The sequence below is a fragment of the Hyperolius riggenbachi genome, chromosome 3, assembly GCF_040937935.1.
Source record: "Hyperolius riggenbachi isolate aHypRig1 chromosome 3, aHypRig1.pri, whole genome shotgun sequence".
Taxonomy (NCBI): domain Eukaryota; kingdom Metazoa; phylum Chordata; class Amphibia; order Anura; family Hyperoliidae; genus Hyperolius; species Hyperolius riggenbachi.
Genome location: NC_090648.1, coordinates 68,194,061 through 68,215,120, shown reverse-complemented (window position 1 = coordinate 68,215,120; position 21,060 = coordinate 68,194,061). Strand labels below are relative to the sequence as shown.

The window sequence follows — 21,060 nt, the reverse complement described above, 5'->3', positions numbered from 1 at the left end:
CTTTTGCAAACCACTGTAGGGAGGATAAGCCAGTAGTGTATATGGGGAGGATAATGGGAAGGATAAGCTAACAGGGTTCATGTGAAGGATAATGGGGAGGATAAGCCAACATAACCATCACAAGAAGAATGGTCCAACTCTGAGGTTTCCACTCAATATTAATTAGGTTCCTGTTTGGACACTGGGTAGTCCAAACCACATCCCTCACTCTGAGCCCGCTATACCCCTATGTTGCCTCCATGTAGAAGTCACTTGACAGCTGCCCCCTCCTGCATGAATACCACTCATGTGGCAAAAACTGAACTTGGGCCCCGGCTTAGCACTGATTGAAAGGATATGAATTATACTCAGTAAACCCTCCCCATTTCTTTGCTTTAGGTGAAGGGATTACAATTTAGTGAGCTGGGAAGGGGGGGGGGGGCTCCAAGTCCCACAACAGACAAGTGGACTGATAATGGTAACGCTATACTGAACCCATAACCAACCTCTTAAATTAGCAAGTTGCTCTTTCCCCATTACCTGGTAAGTGTCTACATCAAAGAGGTCTTGATAGTACTGGAAAGTCCAGAATCCAGAAGGTTTCTTCTCTGGAGCGAGGAGCTGGAATGAGAGAAGAGAAATGGTGGGTCTGGCAGTGTGCGGCAATGTTATAGCAACAGTAACCAGAGTCCTCTATTCAGAGAGGCACAACCCTCAATCACTAGTGATCGATGGACAATAGGAGGCTATTTATTTTAGTATTTATGTAGTGCCGACATATTACGCAGCGCTGTACAGAGTATATTGTCATGTCATTAACTGTCCCTCAGAGGGTCTCACAATCTAATCCCTACCATAGTCGTATGTATGTATCGTGTAGTGTATGTATCATAGTGTAGGGCCAATTTAGGGGGAAGCCAATTAACAACTTAACGTCCGCCTAACGCCAATGGGCGAGAGCGCGGGGGCAGCCCCAGGACGGCCTAACACCAAATGGCGTACAGTCCTGGGGCAGGGTTTTGCAGGAGATTGCATGCACCGATGTGTGCGCATCTCCACTTTAATGACAGAGCTCAGAAGGAGCGAGCAACGCGCTCTGTGGTCGCTCAGGTGTCTCTAAATATCTGGCTTGCTGCACCCCCCCCCCCCCTGTTCACACTCCAGTCCTCTCTTCCACAGAGCAGTCTTTCCTGATCACTGATTGACAAACCAACTGAACATCCATCATTGTGGTCAGTTTACTCATAATCACACACACACACACACACCCCTCTACCAGACTCTCTGATGAGCAGCCTGTCCTGCCTATGAAAGAGGTAAGAGGAAGGACGAGCAGGAGACCCACTAAGATACAATAATCATTGACTGAGGATTCTCCAGTTGTGGCGGACGCTGATGTCAGGGGAACACCCATATACAGGCTAGATAATTACCTAGAGATGTATAATAGTCAGAGAACATTGTAAAATGTCAAATAAATATAAAAGTACAAAGCAAAAAAGATAAAGGGTGTGGCTAAGAAAGTAGAACAGATGTACGGTATTTTATGACGCCTATATCCTGCTGATATTGGCAGGTTGCCTTTATGCGAGAGCTGGCTAGCTGCAACACATTATAGTAGGCAGTTGTACCTGCCTCAATTCACTAAGCTTATCTCCTGTCTTTAAAGGACAACTGAAGTGAGAAGACTATGGAGGCTGCCATATGTATTTCCTTTTAAACAATACCAGTTCCCCGGCAGCCCTGCTGGCCTGTTTGGCTGTAGAAGTGTCTGAAAAGCACAAGAAAAAAGCATGTAGCTAATCTGCCAAATCTGACAATAATGGCAGAAACACCTGATCTGCTGCATGCTTGCTCGGGGTCTATGGCTGAAAGTATTAGAGGCAGAGGGTCAGCAGGGCTGCCAGGCAACTGGCATTGCTTATAAGGAAATAAACATGGCAGCTTCTACATACCTCTCTTCAGTTACCCTTTAATAACGTTTCTAGAGTTATCACCATGGTGATGAGGCATGTAGTATTCAGGAAACATTTTACCTCAGGCAAACCTAAAGTTATCTCTTCTGTCTTTAAATTAACTCTTCGATCCTTAAAATAACTCCAGAATTCTAAAGTTAAAGACAGGCTGTTAATTAACGGCGTGTGAAAATAACTACAGAGGAGGTAACTTAAGGAATGAAGAGATAAGATAACTCTCTGACTGTGTGGAGGTAAATTTTCTCTTCCCTGATCTCCAGCATGATCTTAGTGAATTGAGGCCAATAACCGTCCATATATATTAACCACTTGCCGACCAGGGCTGTATTGGCTGATCTGTGCTGCGTGGGCTCTCCAGCCCGCAGCACAGATCAGTATTATGCCAGGGCGATCAGACTTCCCCCCTTTTTTCCCCACTAGGGGGATGTCCTGCCGGGGGGGTCTGATCGCCGCCGGCCATCTGCGTTTTGTGGGGGGGGGGGCTCCTCAAAGCCCCCCTCCGCAGCCATTTCCGCCCTCTGCCTCCTTACCTCCCTCCCTCCCTCTCTCCGTGATGCGCAGGACGGAGTTCCGTCCTGCGCATTGAAGGATAGGCTTCCGCCTATCAGATGCCGGCGATCCCCGGCCAATCAGAGGCCGGGGATCGCCGATCTGCCTTACGGCGCTGCTGCGCAGCAGCGCCGTATGATGTAAACAGCGGGGATTTCTTCCCCGCGTGTTTACATTTTGCCGGCGAGCCGCGATCGGCGGCTCTCCGGCTGTTCACGGAGACACCCTCCGTGAACTGACATGGAAAGGCCGCTTCCATGGTAACCCGCAGACGACCAGTTTACGCCGATCGGCGTTAGCTGGTCGTCAAGAGGTTAAAGAACAACTGAAGAGAGAGGTATTTAGAGGCTACCATGTTTATTTCCTTTTAAGCAATACCAGTTGCCTGGCAGCTCTGCTGACCCTCTGCCTCTAATACTTTCAGCCATAGCCCCAGAACAAGCATGCAGCAGATCAGGTGTTTCTGACATTATTGTCAGATCTGACAAGATTAGCTGCATGCTTGTTACTGGTGTGATTCAGACACTACTGCAGCCAAAAAGAGCAGCAGGGCTGCCAGGCAACTGGTATTGTTTAAAAGGAACTAAACATGGCAGCTTCTACAGTCTTCTCACATCAGTCGTCCTTTAAAGAGCCCATTAACCTCTTGACGACCAGCTAACGCCGATTGGCGTAAACTGGTCGTCTGCGGGTTACCATGGAAACGGCCGCTCGATCGAGCGGCCTTTCCATGTCAGTTCACGGAGGGTGTCTCCGTGAACTGCCGGAAAGCCGCCGATAGCGGCTCGCCGGCAAAATGTAAACAGGCGGGGAAGAAATCCCCGCTGTTTACATCATACGGCGCTGCTGCGCAGCAGCGCCGTAAGTCGGATCGGCGATCCCCGGCCTCTGATTGGCCGGGGATCGCCGCCATATGATAGGCTGAAGCCTATCCCACAATGCGCAGGACGGTTATCCGTCCTGCGCAGCCCAGCAAGGGAGAGGGAGGTAAGGGGAGGGAGGGAGCGCACAAAACGCTGCGGAGGGGGGCTTTGAGGAGCCCCCCCCGCTACCCACTAATGGCCGGCGGCGATCAGACCCCCCCAGCAGGACATCCCCCTAGTGGGGAAAAAATGGGGGTAGTCTGATCGCCCTGCTGCACTGCTGATCGGTGCTGCGGGCTGTAGAGCCCACGCAGCACCGATCAGTGAAAATTCCCCTGGTCGGCAAGTGGTTAATGATACAATTTTTTCATCAGATGCGATCCTTCAATGCACTTTTTACCATCAAAAGTAATCAGTAGGTAATCATAGATCGTTCCCATAAACAGGTCGATTAGGGCATTTTCTCTCTTCAGATACAATCGTAAAATCCAACTTTCGAATCAACGGAATTTTTAGTTCCAACCGACCAAAGAATAGTCTCACATTTATTTTCACCAAAACGGCGCTGTTTTCTGTACAATTCGATTGTAAGTATTGCATCGAAAGATCGCATCTGATGAAAATATTGTACCGTTAGTGGCCACCTTTACAGAATTATCAAATTTAATAAAGGTACAATCTCCCAACCAACAGCCTCCAATGTCCATAAGTACAGATGATATTTCTTATTCATGAGAAGATGAAATTATCTTCCTTAAAGTGTACCAAAGCTCATGCAAATAGAAAGATTTATACATACATGGAGCTTCCTCCAGCCCCATACTCTCCGATCGCTCCCACATCGCCGTCCTCAGTCTTCTGCAGCGCCAATACCAGGTCCATGCACTTCCGTCAGTCGGAGACAGTCTGATGAAATAAGTGTGCCCTCTACGTATCTCTCAAGTGGCTGCTGGAGAGATATGCAAAGAGCGCACTTCTGCGTAGACTGGAGTCGACTGACGGAAGTGCGGGGACCTGGTACCAGAGCTGCATACATTGTGGGAGCGATCGGAGAGTATAGGGCTGGAGGAAGCTCCAGGTATGTATAAATATTTCTATTTGCTGAGTCCTTTTAAAGGAAATCTGTTAAACAATACCAGTCGACTGGCATCCTGCTAATCTCTTTGGCTTCAGTAGTGTTTGAATCACACACCTGAAACAAGCATGATGCAAATCCAGTCAGACTTCAGTCAGAAACACCTGATCTGCACATTTAATGGGGGTCCATGGCTAAAGCTCCACACGCATACTAGATGAAACTCAGCCACCTCTGCCAAGAGTTCAGCCTGTGTATGGTAGCCCCCGGCCATTTTCAGCCAGCAATGCGACCTGGCAGTGCGCTCCAGGTGAGCAACGACCGAAAACATTGGTCTCCCACACTTACCCAGCATGACGTCACTCCCGGGCTGCTCCACCCCTCCATAGGAGGAACTGAACACAATGCTAGCCTACAGACCAGTATTGGGTCTGTCAGCCTTGGCTGTAAAATGTTGTGCGAGGGATCGGGTCCCGATCCCCATGAGGCAATATGCATTTAGAGCAGGGGTAGGGAACCTATGGCTCGGAAGCCAGATGTGGCTCTTTTGATGGCTGCATCTGGCTCACAGACAACTCAGTAGGGGTTGATTCACTAAGCTACACACTGCTCAAGCAGCACAGCTTAGTGTGGCAGAGCAAGTAACATTTTCCGAGTAGTGCACACTCACGCTGTAGCATGCACTACTAACTTACTCGCGATCCCACCAAACCTAACGGCTGCTCCAATTGTCCCACTCTGGATCCTGTCAGGTCCAGTGACTTTGTAGGATGAGATCCCTGCACTTGACAGGCAGCCTATTGGGCCAAAGTGCGGGGATCTTATCCTACAAAGTGAATCAACCCCCAAGTCAGCTAGCTAATTGTACAAGCTTTTAGTCGGTATTCCTCCTGGCAGAGGATCAGCAGGACAGCCAGGCAATTTGCACTGATAAGGAAATTAAATGGCAGCCTCCATATCGCTCTCATTTCAGGTGTTCTTTATCCTATATATACATAGGCAACATTTGTCACCAGAAACAATGATATGGGTTCCTCAGGTGGCAGTATTGGAACAGTCGGTGTGCACTGTAGGCAGCTTGGCTCCCAGCTGAGTAGTGTGATCTGCTCTGTGGAGAGGGGAGTAGTAAGACTTGCAAAGCATGGTGGGAACTTCCGTCCAAGTTTCCATTCAAGGGATTGTTTGACACAGCTTCAAAGCTATTAAAAACTGTCCATGTGGAAATCACAAAATGTATGAGCGCAGTACTTTAATCCCAGCATGATAAAGAGGCGGGGACAGCATGCGGTGCCATACTTACCTCAGTCTGATCTGTCTCCTCCTCATCCCCCTCACTGTCGCCCCCCATGTGCAGCGTGGCATGCTGTGGCCTCGTCTCATCACTGCTGCTCTTGGTTGTTGCATTTGGATTTTCAGAAAGAAGAACAGCGGCCTCTTCAAATTCTGTGCAGAGATCAAGAAAATACAGAGAGTAGTATGAACAGCACCCAGTGAGAATTAAATAAATAAAGTTATTGAAAGCACAGAGCAGAATCCATTGTTACTCATTTTTAACACCTGCACAAATACATCCACCGATAGCAAATGTGTACCTAGACTAGTAAGTTTCCACTGCGGAATGACTGCACATAAATACAAACCAGGTGAGTTAAAATAATGTGTTTTGGTTAATCCTTGTAATAGATAAGAGTTGTAATGACTGGACTACATTTCTTTCAAAATTTAAATTAAAAAAATGCACCTGTAGGGAAAAGAAAGTGCCACAGAGGGGTCCTCAGCTCACTAGAGAGAAGCCTCTGGATAATACAGAGCCTCCCCCCGTCCTCCACCAGCCGGTTCCAGCGCTGTCCCCTCTGCAAAACCGGGCAGCTAAGGCATGCACAGTAGCATGGACCCAATCAGGCTCAGCTATTTCCGCAGAAGCCTCAGCAGCCCTATACTAATGTGCAGACACGGTGCAGCGAGCTTTGAGAGGTCACATCGCTATAACAGCGTTGCCCACAGGAGAGGAGGGGGGGGGGGGGTAAACTTACCCATTCCACCACCTGGATCCAATGCGCTCCACGTCACTCCCACCCTCTCTCTCTTCAAGTTGAAGGAGGAAGTGTGGGAGAGACGTGTATGTAGAGTGCATTGGATCCAGGCGGTCAGCGCTGGCTAATTTAAATTTAGATTTGAGTAGCTACCAGCAAGCCTAATACAGCCATATTGCCTCAAGCAGGAAGTAGCAGTGGGTTCCCACAACTAGACTAGTAACCACACTACAAGGATTGGAGGACAATACATTCTGACGAGACTGCAGCTCTGAGATACAGTAAAGATGGTCGGAAAATTTCAGCGGAATTTCCAATTTCTGAACCGAAATGGGGTCAACACAGCGTAAAACGGAAATCCATGGAAATACCACATTACAGCAACTAGGAAATTGTAGCCCAATCACAGAACTCTGAAGTATTGGACCAATCAGAGATTGTAGATTTTTTCCGCATAAATCTGATCATCGCGGTACTTTTAGGCCAAGCAGAAACATGGCTTCCACAAAATAGCATACATCCTCAAAAAATAGCGGCTTTCCCACCCCTAACTAACTTTATTGACAAATTAACAAAAAAGTGGGAACATTCTTCAGAAATATGTGGAAATTGGAAAGACATTTTCCGGAAAGCAGACATTTCATCTGAATCAGAAATCGACATTTCCGATCATCCCACTATAGGAACACAGGCTTGAGACCATTATTTGACAAGAGCTAGTCATCTATCTACCTAGGACAGGTGACATGCGCCAGGAGACAAGCATGTAGAATAGGACACTGGCGCAGGAGTGTCATTTGAGCGTTTTGCATTAGAGCTGAGGAGGGTTGGTAACAATACTAAAAACTATATTTTATCTAGAATAAAATATAATATTATCTATTATAATACCTTGGAAGTGAAGCTGGTCTGAGGAAGCCATAGCAGCTGAGCGACATCTCACCGGTCACGTGACCACAGCAAGCTCATCCTAACCGAGTGCTTCATCTCCAGCGGCCGCGTCACCACTTCCTGGACTGTACCACCTGCGCCGTGAACCGAGGGGGAGGGGGGGTATGACTCTCCCTCTCCAGGTATACACTTCTGAGCTCTTGTGTTTACAGACGACTGCTATGCTGTATATTCTGAAATACAGTGGACGCTCCCTGAGCCTCTATTTGTGCCTTCAACCCCCCCCCCACCCCTTTGTTAGACTAATGGTGCAGGCGAATGTTTACTTTTCATGTTTTTTTTTCTTTTTCAATAAAAAAATGCATTAACAGGCTAATATGCTATTTGGTTTGACGTATAACACATTGGTTTGACGTATAAGTACTTTCTGAATACTATTTTAGCTGTTATATTATTTTTTTAAGTCTGGTCGTGTGAGGGAATGAGATGGGGGAACCAACTCACAGGTGCACTGTTTCCCGAGGACCGTGTTTCGCGTAACGCAGCTGATGGCACACCAGGCACAGTGACCGGAAGTGGTGGCGGAAAGCGATGGCGGGCCGCTATATCGGGGCTCTGTGGCGGAGGTCGTGCTCCAGCAGTGCGGCCCCGGTGGTGGAGGCGCAAATTAAGCCAGGATTCTGGGAGCGGATGAAGAACAGGAAGTTCGGTGAGTTTAAACGAGACGCAAGGCGGCCATGTTGGACAAGGGCACACGTGGGTCAGACCTTTCCGCACTGAGGAATGCTGCTAGCGCTGCTTCTGCTTCATACATAGAGGTGTTCAGACACCGGGCACAGGATAACTCAAAGGGCAACTTAAGCTAGAGGGATATGGCAGCTGTCATGTTTATTTTCTTTTAAACAGTACCAGTTGCCTGGCAGCCCTGCTGATCCTCGGCCTCTATTACCTTTAGCCATAGACCCTAAACAAGCATGCAGCAGATCAGGTGTTTCTGACGTTATTGTCAGATCTGACAAGATTAGCTGCATGCTTGTTTCTGGTGTGATTCAGAAACTACTTCAGCCAAATAGACCAGCAGGCCTGCCAGGCAACTGGTATTGTATAAAAGGAAATATATGTGGCAGCCTCCATATTCTTCTAATTTCAGTTGTCCTTTAAATGTAACTGGGATTTTTTAAAGTAAAAAAGTAAATACTTAACCTGAGAAAGCCACTTAATAATCCAGAGACTTGCCACTTTTCTTTTTCTTCACCCCAACCCGCTGTTCCAGAGGTGAAACCTATTCAACAAAGTCTTGCCAAATAATTTTGCACATGTGCCTGTGCGGTAGCATGGAGGCCGCTCATACGCGTTCCCATTCCCTACCACTAGTCCTTCCATAGATGAGTGGGATGCTTCCATCTCTGCAAGCATTCAAAGACGCAAATGCTACCGGAGACTTTCAAAGGCGTGGACTTTCACGGATGGACAGTGGTGGGCTGAGGGCACAGACAGAGGACTGGGAAGCGTCTATGGCAGTAATGGCGAACCTTTCAGAGGCGAGTGCCCAAACTGCAAGCCAAAATCGACTTATTTATCACTGAGTGCCGGGGGGGGGGGGGATAGTTGCGGGATGCTGAAAAATGGGTGTGGCCATGACATTGTATGGGTGGAGCTAACGTAATGATGTAACAGCAAGGCATAAGAAAGCAGTGTTTCCGCCATGATGTGGTGAAACGAGGATTCGCATCATGGATGTGCAGAAACTGTGTGATGCTATTTAGTATACTGTAACCCCAAAGCAGCAAATATAGCCAACTATGACAATTAAATAATAAATGCAGCAACAGTTACTCCAGACACCAGAAAATAAACGCAATGTGGGCAGCATTTCACCAGAAAATAACGCAATGTGGATCAGCATTTCAGCAGAAAATAACGCAATGTGGGCACATGTCAGCAGAAAATAACGCAATGTGGGCAACATGTCAGCAGAAAATAACGCAATGTGGGCAACATGTCAGCAGAAAATAACGCAATGTGGGCAACATGTCAGCAGTAAATAACGCAATGTGGATCAGCATTTCAGCAGTAAATAACGCAATGTGGGCACATGTCAGCAGAAAATAACGCAATGTGGGCAACATGTCAGCAGAAAATAACGCAATGTGGATCAGCATTTCAGCAGTAAATAACGCAATGTGGGCACATGTCAGCAGAAATTCACGCAATGTGGGCAACATGTCAGCAGTAAATGACGCAATGTGGGCAACATGTCAGCAGTAAATGACGCAATGTGGGCAACATGTCAGCAGTAAATGACGCAATGTGGGCAACATGTCAGTAGTAAATGACGCAATGTCTGCAACATGTCAGCAGTCAATGACGCAATGTGGGCAGCATGTCGGCACTAAATGACACAATGAGGGCACATGTCAGCAGAAAATAACGCAATGAGGGCACATGTCAGCAGAAAGTAACGCAGTGTGTGCACATGTCAGCAGTAAATAACGGAATGTGGGCAACATTTCACCTGCAAAAAAAAATAATTTACTCACCTGACAGAAGTCTCCTCTCCCGGCGGCAGCACGCAGCTCCACGATTAGCCAGCCGAAAGTCCCGCGCTGACAGGATGTGCTGACGTCGGCGCCCCTGGGAGGGGGTGGGGGCACAGCTTCGGCTCTTCTCGTTTGCTGAAGAGAATCGGCTCTTAGAGCCGACTCTTTGCGAACAACCCATCACTCTATGCAGAGTTTTCGGTGGCGGGGGTTTTAGTGGTGGTAGCGGACAGAGACGGCTCCGCGTGCCGCCTTGGGCACGCGTGCCATAGGTTCGCCAACACTGGTCTATGGCGAGGGTCCCCATACTTTCTTGGTCAAGGGCCGGGTCAACATACTTCAGACTGCTGGAGGCCGGAGTATACATAAAATGATGTAGAAAAACATTACATAGTACCTAGGTATTGTAGACCGCTCCTATTAACATTTAACCAGACCATTTTAACATGTGCTGATAGTATGCCCCCCAACTCAGCAAGTGCAGTTATGTCACTAACACAGCAAGTGCAGATATTGTGACCCTAAAGGTAGCCATACACTGGTCAATTTGCCATCAGATCCAACCAACAGATAGATCCCTCTCTGATTGAATCTGATCAGAGAGGGATCGTATGGCTGCCTTTACTGCAAACAGATTGTGAATCGATTTCAGCATGAAACCGATCGCAATCTGTGAAGCTGGCGCCGCTTCTTAGTTTGAGGACCACTGGTCTATGGGATCCAGAGCCTTCCCTCTATATAGATGCAGTGTTCTCCCCAGGCACCCGGCTAGTTTTGTTGAGCACCTGGCTGCCATCGATTCACCTTCTCCTCTGCTGTAAGCAGAGTTGTGCACCGGCCCTGCATTCTCTTATCTCGCCCCACCCGGCTACTTTTTCATGCCACCCGGCTGGAAAAAAAATTCTGGGGAGAACACTGTAGATGAGTATCTAATTTTTGTTTTTTTCAGATTCCCTTTAACTTAACCTCCTTAGCGGTAACCCCGTGCTGGACACGGGGTAAGCCGCCGGAGGGTGCCGCTCAGGCCCTGCTGGGCCGATTTTCATAATTTTTTTTTTTGCTGGACGCAGCTAGCACTTTGCTAGCTGCGCCAGCACTCTGATCGCCGCCGGCCCCCGCCCGATCGCCGCTATTTGCTGCGGCGCGCAGCCCCCCCCCCAGACCCCAGCGCTGCCTGGCCAATCAGTGCCAGGCAGCGCCGAGGGGTGGCCCGGGACTCCCAATGACGTCCCGACGTCAGTGACGTCGGTGACGTCATCCCGCCCCGTCGCCATGGCGACGGGGGAAGCCCTCCAGGAAATCCCGTTCTATGAACGGGATTTCCTGATCGGAGATCGCCGAAGGCGATCGAAGCGGGCGGGGGGATGCCGCTCAGCAGCGGCTATCATGTAGCGAGCCCTCGGCTCGCTACATGATTAAAAAAAAAAAAAAAAAAAAAAACTGCTGCGCTCCCTCCTGGCGGTATTTTTCATACCGCCAAGGAGGTTAACCAATAAATACCGTATTTCGCGCCGTATAAGACGCTCCGGAATATAAGACGCACCTAGGTTTAGAGGGCAAAAACCAGGGGAAAAAAATATATATACTAAACCTGGTGCGTCCATATTCCCGGAGCGTCTTGTACATGTTATCCCTCAAATGGTAGCCTCCTGTGTCCCCCATGTATCCTCCATGTCTGTCCCATGTGTCCTGTGTCCCCATGTCTCCCCCATGTGTCCGCATGTCTGCCCCATGTGTCCTCCTGTCACCCCCACCATGTCTCCTCCTGTCTCTTATGTGCCTCATATGGTCCTCCTGTCACCCCATGTGTATTCCTGTCTCCCCCACCATGTCTCCTCCTGTCTCTTATGTGCCCCCCATGGTCCTCCTGTCACCCCCATGCATATTCCCATCACCCCACCATGTCTCCTCCTGTCTCTTCCATCTCCCCCATGGTCCTCCTGTCACCCCCATTATGTCTCCTCCTGTCCCTTTTGTCTCCCCCCATGGTCCTTTTGTAACCCCCCCACCATGTCAGCTGCCGTGTCTTAAGTCCCCGCTATGGTCCTTCTGACTCCCGCATGTGTCCGCGCCCCCCCCCCCCCGCGTGTTTCCGCTACCTCCCCTGTGTTGTATGTCCCCCCGGGTGTTTCCGCCCCCTCCCCTTGTGTGGTCTGGCCCCCCCGGGTGTTTAGCGGCAGCTTCTTACCTCTTCCATCATGCCCGCGTGGACTGCACTGCAGACCTCCGGCTTCTGTGTGCGGCTTCCTCTAAAGACGGCTTCTAATGACGCGTCAAGCGTCATTAGAAGCCGTCACTAGAGGAAGCCGCACACAGAAGCCGGAGGTCTGCAGTCCACGCGGGCATGATGGAAGAGGTAAGAAGCTGCCGCTAAACACCCGGGGGGGCCAGACCACACAAGGGGAGCGGGCGGAAACACCCGGGGGGACATACAACACAGGGGAGGTAGCGGAAACACGCGGGGGGGGGGGGGGGCGCGGACACATGCGGGAGTCAGGACCATAGCGGGGACTTAAGACACTGCAGCTGACATAGTCGGGGGTTACAAAAGAGGCAGAATTAGGATGCACACAGGCAGGGAATCCCCGACATGGCGGCGGTTCGTATCGGCGAGTGTTCGGAAGTCGGGGATTCCCTGCCTTTGCCGTATAAGACGCAGGGACTTTTTCTCCCCATTTTTTGGGGAGAAAAAGTGCGTCTTATACGGCGGAAAATACGGTAGTTATATCCTGATATAAAACTTCCTGCTTTTATTGATAGCTACTACTAAGCTACTCACGGTGAGCTTATCTATCTATCTATATATATAATAGACTAAGTGCCTCAACCTTCAAACAAGAAGAGGAAGTACTTTGCATGAGAAAATGTATGCGTGCTCAAACACCAAGTTTAAGGCCTCTTTTCCACGGACTGTTGAGCTGTGTGCTCAGCAAGCAGTTACCAGGCAGCAGCGAGCAGATACCAGGCAGCAGCGAGCAGATACCAGGCAGCAGCGAGCAGTTACCAGGCAGCAGCGAGCAGTTACCAGGCAGCAGCGAGCAGTTACCAGGCAGCAGCGAGCAGTTACCAGGCAGCAGCGAGCAGTTACCAGGCAGCAGCGAGCAGTTACCAGGCAGCAGCGAGCAGTTACCAGGCAGCAGCGAGCAGTTACCAGGCAGCAGCGAGCAGTTACCAGGCAGCAGCGAGCAGTTACCAGGCAGCAGCGAGCAGTTACCAGGCAGCAGCGAGCAGATACCAGGCAGCAGCGAGCAGATACCAGGCAGCAGCGAGCAGATACCAGGCAGCAGCGAGCAGATACCAGGCAGCAGCGAGCAGATACCAGGCAGCAGCGAGCAGATACCAGGCAGCAGCGAGCAGATACCAGGCAGCAGCGAGCAGATACCAGGCAGCAGCGAGCAGATACCAGGCAGGAGCGAGCAGATACCAGGCAGCAGCGAGCAGTTACCAGGCAGCAGTGAGCAGTTGTGAGAGTTTGAGAGCCATTTCACTGCCTATTCACAGTCCATGGAAAAGAGGCCTTACCCTAGCAAGTCTGACATTGCAAATCTGGCCTAATTGGCTATTCATGAGGCAATGCTCATGCAAATGCATGCACAAACCAATACCACAAAGCAGTCACCCTGCTACATGCTACATTAGCACTATCCGGCTTAGTGCACACCAGAGCGGTTCGGCAGCGTTTTGCGATCCACTTGCGGCTGCGGATACGCTTGGGTAATGTATTTCAATGGGCTGGTGCACACCAGAGCGGGAGGCGTTTTGCTGAAACGCATACTCCCGAGGTGAGGCATTTTTTGGATTGCGGAGGCGTTTCTGCCTCCAATGTAAAGTATAGGAAAAACGCAAACCGCTCTGAAAAACGGCAGTTCAGAGCGGTTTTGCAGGCGTTTTTGTTACAGAAGCTGTTCAGTAACAGCTTTACTGTAACAATATATGAAATCTACTACACCAAAAACGCTTTACAAAACCGCAAAATGCTAGGTGAAATGCTACAGAAAAATAAGAAAAAGCGTTTCAAAGTCTGCTAGCATTTTGCGGATCTGCTAGCAGATTTTGGTGTGCTCCAGGCCTCCAGGAGCGCCACGGGGAGGATTCCCAATGCCCCCTTTTTATACAACTGGGGGGACCGCAGGGTCCCAGGCTCTCTCACTGCCTGGAAACCACAGCGGCACCCCGGAGGGGGAGGCTGGGTGGCGTGGACGACTTCCCCCCTTCTCCCCCCCCCAAGTGTGGCCAGCGCCGGGGAGAGCCGTCTGCACCCACCTCCCAATATTAAAAACAGGCACTTACCTCAACGTCCATTGCGTTCTGCTACATGCGCATTAATTTGGGGGCACCACATGAGAAAGGAGAGAAGCATGGGTCACCCCGAGCTTTAGAGCTCAGGGCTGGCTCACATACAGCACACCAGAGGGGGGGGGGGGGGGGAGGACAGGCGCACTCACTCCAGGGTTCACACCACCGGAGCAAGCCATCCACCACCTGCCTCCAAAGGATACAAACTGCACAAAATGCTTTCCATGAGAAAATTAATGCGCATGTAGCAGAACCCAATGGACGTTAAGGTAAGTGGCTGTTTTTAATATTAGGAGGTGGGTGCGGACGACTCTCCCCAGCGCTGGCCACGCTTGGGGGGGGCGGCTGCGCCACCCAGCCTCCCACTCCGGGGTGCCGCTGTGGTTCCCAGGCAGCGAGAGAGCACTTTGCAGTATTGGTTTTTTGACCCTGCACAGTTTGGCATGCAAAAGCAAATGCATATTTGCATGAGCATTGCCTCATGAATAGCCAATTAGGCCGGATTTGCAAAGCCAGACTTGCTAGGGTTAAACTTGGTGTTTGAGCACGCATACATTTTCTCATGGAAAGCCTACTTCTTCTTGCTTCAAGGTTGAGGCACGTACTCTATTAGATAGATAGATGCGGCGTATGCTACGACGCGGGTTGGCTAGTAACCCTATATAAGGAAAATGACTGTTTTTAGCCACAGTAGTATTGAAGTCCATAACTAGAGTTTTTTGTGAGTACTGATATTCAGATAACCTCAGATTGGGCATGATGCACAAAGCTTTTTCACCTGATCTATGTTGCTTTTTTAACCTCTCAAAGAGCAAAAATATAATAAAATTAAGATAAGAAATGAGAGTAATACTGAATATAATTTAATCCGGAACAACTTAAGGGGCCCATACACTGGACGATTTTAGCCCTCAATCGATTCTATGGAATCGATGGATTGAAAATCGATTCTATCAAATCTTTCAATCAATCTGCGGCCGATGTCGATTGATTTGATCTGTCGGACAGGATGGAAAATCCAGATTGATGGTCCATAGAGTTGAATTGGATCTAACGGTCCAATAATGCATTTAGATAGATTTCCAATAGATTTCATTCTGAAATCTATTGTAAATCTGTTCCTTTTGTGTGGCACACATCAGATATATTCCTGTCAGATTCAACTTGACAGGCATCTGGCAGAAATCTATCTGATGGTTAAATCTGCTGCAAATCTATGTGGATGGCCACCTATACTTTGAGTGATTATTTTGCTTGTAAATGTGCTGAAAGGTTATTTTTTTATCACTTAGGTGATAAATAAGTCATTTATGAGAAGTTTTGTGAATAGAGCCCATTGTGTTGACTAACAGATCCCACAAGCCATTCAAGGGGAGAATAACTGATGGTATTAACGTATTCTTTGTATATGTGGCCTTTTACCCATTTTTTTTTTTAATTATTTATTGTATTCATAGAGCCAACATTTTCTGCAGTGTTTACAGAGAATATATACACAGTATTGTCACTAACGCACACTGAGTAGTTAGTTTAGTTAATGGCAGGGACGTGTTGGTATTTCAAAACAGGGCTAAAATCGTTGATGTAAGCCTATTGCATAATTTCTCAGAGACTGATTTTAACAGATTAAGCCCCGCTTAAAATATAATTACACACGCACACTGTAAACAGAAAGAAAGACCTGATGTGGAGGACAGTTTTGTTGTTGTGATATTTGTCAGTTGTTCCCTGTTCCTAACTCTGTACACTTTATTTTTCAGTCATTTGGACTAAAGGCCTCCTGCGTGATTATGGTGCGGCCTGCAAAGACATAGCTGTTGATGCCAAGGAACGACCTGGCAAAGCCGCATTGTACATTTCCCTTCTTGCTGGTGCTGCTGTTTGCTCATCCAAAGCACCCTCTGAGCACTCCTTCGAATGCTCGCTGCTAGAAGCCTCCTGCACTCTCCTCCTACTGTCCCCCTGGACCAGAAGTGGAAGGTCTGACCAACACGTCCAGAGGCTGACGGAGCTGAGAAATGAGGGACGCCTGCGTCACATCAACTTCATGGTCTTTTCTCTTATGTATGAAGCCCCTTACGATGAAGAATGTGACCTCTATCCCACCCACTGTCCTCATCTTAAGCCTCGCCTCACTGACTTCCCCAGCAGAGTCCTGGACATTGGCTTCTTTGGACACTGGTGGCTGCTACAGCAGATGATGAAGGACTATGATATAAATGAAGAGGAGTTCAGTCACCTCCCTGCTCACATGAAGACCATTTCCTATAACGATCTTCACTCTTTGGAAAATGAGAAGCTGTATGATCTCAAGTTCAAACATGTGATGAATGAGGATAAAATACCTGATGCTTAGAGGGCGGAGGATCAGATACTTAAGGATCAGAGAGCGGGGGATCAGATACTCTAGGATCAGAGAGCGGGAGATCAGATTCTCTAGAATGAAAGAGCAGAGGATCAGAGAGCAGGGGATCAGATACTCAAGGATCAGAGAGCGGGGATCGGATACTTGAGGATCAGAGGGCGCAGGATCAGATTCTCTAGGATCAGAGAGCGGGGGATCAGATTCTCGAGGATCAGAGAGTTCGGATCAGATTCTCGAGGATGAGAGAGCGGGGGATCAGATACCTGAGGATCACCGGGCGTGGGGGTCAGATACTCGAGGATCAGAGAGAGGGGATCAGATTCTCTAGGATCAGAGAGCGGGGGATCAGATACTCAAGGATCAGAGAGCGGGGGATCAGATACTCGAGGATCAGAGAGCGGGGGATCAGATACTCGAGGATCAGAGAGCGGGGGATCAGATACTCGAGGATCAGAGAGAGGGGATCAGATTCTTTAGGATCAGAGAGCGGGGGATCAGATACTGGAGGATCAGAGAGCGGGGGATCAGATACTGGAGGATCAGAGAGCGGGGGATCAGATTCTTTAGGATCAGAGAGCGGGGGATCAGATACTGGAGGATCAGAGAGCGGGGGATCAGATACTGGAGGATCAGAGAGCGGGGGATCAGATACTGGAGGATCAGAGAGCGGGGGATCAGATACTCGAGGATCAGAGAGCGGGGGATCAGATACTCGAGGATCAGAAAGTGGGGGATCAGATTCTCTAGGATCAGAGAGCGGGGGATCAGATTCTCTAGGATCAGAGAGCGGGGGATCAGATACTCTAGGATCAGAGAGCAGGTAATCAGATACTCTAGGATCAGAGAGCAGGTGATCAGATACTCGAGGATCAGAGAGCAGGTAATCAGATACTCTAGGATCAGAGAGCGGGGGATCAGATTCTCTAGGATCAGAGAGCGGGGGATCAGATACTCTAGGATCAGAGAGCAGGTAATCAGATACTCTAGGATCAGAGAGCAGGTAATCAGATACTCTAGGATCAGAGAGCAGGTGATCAGATACTCGAGGATCAGAGAGCAGGTAATCAGATACTCTAGGATCAGAGAGCGGGGGATCAGATACTCTAGGATCAGAGAGCGGGGGATCAGATACTCTAGGATCAGAGAGCGGGGGATCAGATACTCTAGGATCAGAGAGCGGGGGATCAGATACTCTAGGATCAGAGAGCGGGAGATCAGGGGAAGGGGGATCAGAAAGTAATGTAGGTCATGGTAAAAGATTACATAAAAAAAGATGGAAGCTAATCCAATGAGATGATCGCATTGACTTGTGTTTTTCTGATAAACAGTTATGTATGGTGCACACTTGACAGATTTTCCCGCATGCAAACTCGCATTAAAAATTACAGCCAATGTAAAGGTGCCAATACATCAGGAAATTATGGGCAGATTCGACAGAGACAAATTTATCTCTAATCGAATCTGATTAGAGATAAATTTGTCTGTTCGACGAAGCTGCCCATATACTGCAGGCCGATTCCCATCTGATTTCACCATGAAATCTTAAGGGAATCGGCTGTGGCTGCCGCGTCCACCCCCCATGTATACCCCCCCCCCCCCCCCCCCCATGTATAAGTGTGCCCCATGTGTGTGCATTTATACATTACCTGTCCTGTGTCAGCCTTCAATGCGGTGTCTGTAACCTCCGGGTGGCTCACACTACTGGCGCATAGCGCCTGATGTCAGACACTGTGTGCAAGTGGCATGTATGGAGGCGTCCCAGGGGTTACCGATAACGCGCGGAGTCTGACATGGAACAGGTGATGTAAAATGCACACGGGGGGGTACATTTATACATTGCAGCGGTGGGGTTTCGTTGCTCGTTCTGAAATGGACCGCCGCACACCCGAGCATCCGACTTCGGCCCGACATCTTGCACCAGGTGCGATTGACTAATGCGACCAATTTTGGCCCGAAATTGGTCGTATCGCCGATCGGGCCTGCACTTGGCGGCACCGTTTTTTAATCAAATTGGTTGGTTGATCGGCCGACAAAGTCACCTGATGTATGGGCACCTTAAGTCAATGGGCTTGTTAACGTCTAAATGCGATTTTTGCATGCAGAGAAAAAAACTTAGATCCTGCTGTATAATATTGCACACTGTAATTTTCTGATTAATGCAAACCTGTGAGGATGTAAAAAGTTAGGATGCTTAAAGTGGATCCTAGATAACCTTTTACTCATTGCATAATTGTGTTCCTTTCATATAGTTTGTCATTCCTCAAGCCAAATACATTTTTTGTTTTAATACTCTAATTCCCTATAAACTAAAACAAGCCTCGCCCACAGCTTCTCCAGAGAGCCTTGGCACTCTCAGCCTCGTAGCAAAGGCTTATGGGAGCTCAGTCTGGACAGGAGGAGGAGGTGGTTACTAGCCAGAGAATTCAGAGGCAGAGGGGAGGAGGAGAGGGGAGTGAGGTTTTCACAGGCTGAGGGCTGGAGATGCTATCAGCTTGCCTGTGTGTAATGTGACAACATGGCTGCTCTCCTATCACAGGAATAAATAATCATAAACTGTTGAAGCTGTGTGCAGCTAGATTTGCTGTGTCTAAGCTTTAGATAAGATAGACACGTTACTTGTTATAGTTAGTTTTTCATCTCAGATCTGCTTTAAAGAGTCTGAATCCTAAAATAAAATAAAAAACAGATACTCACCTAAGCAGAGGGAAGGCTCTGGGTCCAAATGAGCCTTCCCGTTTTCCTCCCGGTGTCTGCGTTCCCACGCAGGCTACCCCGTTAGCAGTTGTGGCTGGTATCTCCCGGGTTGGGGAGACTTGGGAAGCACTCGGGCTTGTGAAGACGGGCCGCTCTGTACTGCGCATGTGCCAGCGCCCTCTCTTGCGCGTGCGCGGTACAGAACCACTGGTCTTCAGAAGCCTGAGTGCTTCCAAAGATTGCTGAAGTGTCCCCCTGGCAGGAGATACAAATGAAGGAGCCTGCTGGAGAAGAATGGGAAGGCTCATTAGGACCCAGCGCCTTTCCTTTCCTTAGGTAAGTATCTGGGTTTTTTTTTTTTTATTTTATTTTAGGCTTCAGATTCACTTTAAAGGGAGTCTGAAGCCTAAATGAAGGGGAAAAGCATGCTTATCTAAGGAGAGGGAAGGCTCTGGGTCCTATAGAGCCTTGCTGCTCCTCTCCTCATCTTGTCGTTCTTGTGCTGGCTCCCCCGGTAATAGTGTCCGTCCGATTGGTGGAAGACCGCTATTTTCCTCTGCGGGTGGGCTTCGGAGGTCTTCAGGAGCACTCGGGCTCCCGGAGACTGGCTGCTCCATGCTTATTTTATCCTGATAATTTATCTGTAAGAATAGCGCGCCGGCACACACAGCGAAGAGGTGCTCAACTGTCCGTGTTTGCCCCAATCGTTTGCGACATTGAGAACTTTATATGGTGTTTGTGACTAATTTTAAATGGTTTTAATAAAAAAAATATATAATGTTATACTTTATTGTGAGGAGTTAGTTTCTTACTTGCACTACACCATACACACCCATTCCCACAGGAGTTCTTGGGGCCCCATGTAAAACTCGCACACGGGCCCTAAGCTCCTTATTTGCACCACTGCTTCTCACTGATGCTTCCCGACTGATAGCTATACCATATTCTCTATAGTGTGACCTCACTTTCACTGCTGCCACTGACACCATTCCTGGACTAAGGGTCTATTTCCACTGAGCCTGGTCCGAAACACTACCTATCTAGTTAGTGACTTACCGTCTAGGCCGCACTGTGGTGTGAATCTGGATGGCAGATGCGAATATACAGTATACAGCACGCAGCTGGATCCCATTAGTGACACATGGCCTGACTTAGCAATTTGGACTGTGTCTTTGCAGCATTACGGGAGCCGCGGCTGAATAGGAAACAACTGCGGCATCCTAGTGGAAACCAGTCCTCCGAAAGTTTGTCAGTCACACCAGCAAATTAAGCTGTAAAGAAATATCACATTTTAATATGATAGTGTTTACCTATCAAAAGGGTTGATTCACTAACGTAAATAGCGCGAGTAACCTCCTGTTACTCGTGATATTTAATCAGCACGCCTTAATTTCAAGTCCCTGCACGCTATGTGCGCTAGTGGTAGTGTGGTGTGTGTGATTAAGCTCAGTCAGAGCAGCGCATGCTATGCTGCGGTAGTGCACAGGCAGCCTACTGGGCCAATCAAAGTTTGGGGATCGTGTCTTTTAAAGTCACTGGACCTGAAGGGGCTCAGGGCGGGATGAATGGAGCGCCTGTTATTGGCAAGGAGTGGGCTTAAGTTACACTACCACAGCATAGCGTGCGCTGAGTGTGCGTTCCTGACTGAGCTTACTTACGCACACTACGCTGCCACTAGCACATGTAGCGTGCAGGGACTAGAAATTAAGGCGCACTGATTGAATAGCATGAGTGACAGATTACGCGCCCCTATTTACGTTAGTGAATCAACACCATAGTTCTTTAAATTATCTATTTCA

At 48.8% G+C, this 21,060-nt stretch overlaps 2 protein-coding genes across 2 annotated transcripts in view; one reads left to right on the top strand and one right to left on the bottom strand.

The window, feature by feature from the left end:
• LOC137562154 (protein YIPF2-like) overlaps window positions 1–7,473 on the bottom strand; it is a 17,733-nt gene extending 10,260 nt beyond the window's left edge. Inside the window, exons 1-3 of the mRNA XM_068273486.1 lie at window positions 7,367–7,473; window positions 5,743–5,885; window positions 520–600 (exon numbers count right to left, since the gene is read on the bottom strand). Of these exons, the coding sequence (XP_068129587.1) occupies window positions 520–600; window positions 5,743–5,885; window positions 7,367–7,397 (255 nt within the window). The 5' untranslated portion in view covers window positions 7,398–7,473. The remainder of the gene's footprint in view (window positions 1–519; window positions 601–5,742; window positions 5,886–7,366) is intronic.
• Window positions 7,474–7,740: 267 nt separating this feature from the next.
• LOC137560993 (mitochondrial import inner membrane translocase subunit Tim29-like) lies at window positions 7,741–20,046 on the top strand. Its single transcript, XM_068272194.1, has 2 exons — window positions 7,741–8,075; window positions 15,963–20,046. The coding sequence occupies exons 1-2, from the start codon at window positions 7,958–7,960 to the stop codon at window positions 16,556–16,558; spliced, it is 714 nt and encodes a 237-aa protein (XP_068128295.1). The 5' UTR covers window positions 7,741–7,957; the 3' UTR covers window positions 16,559–20,046.
• Window positions 20,047–21,060: the final 1,014 nt, after the last annotated feature.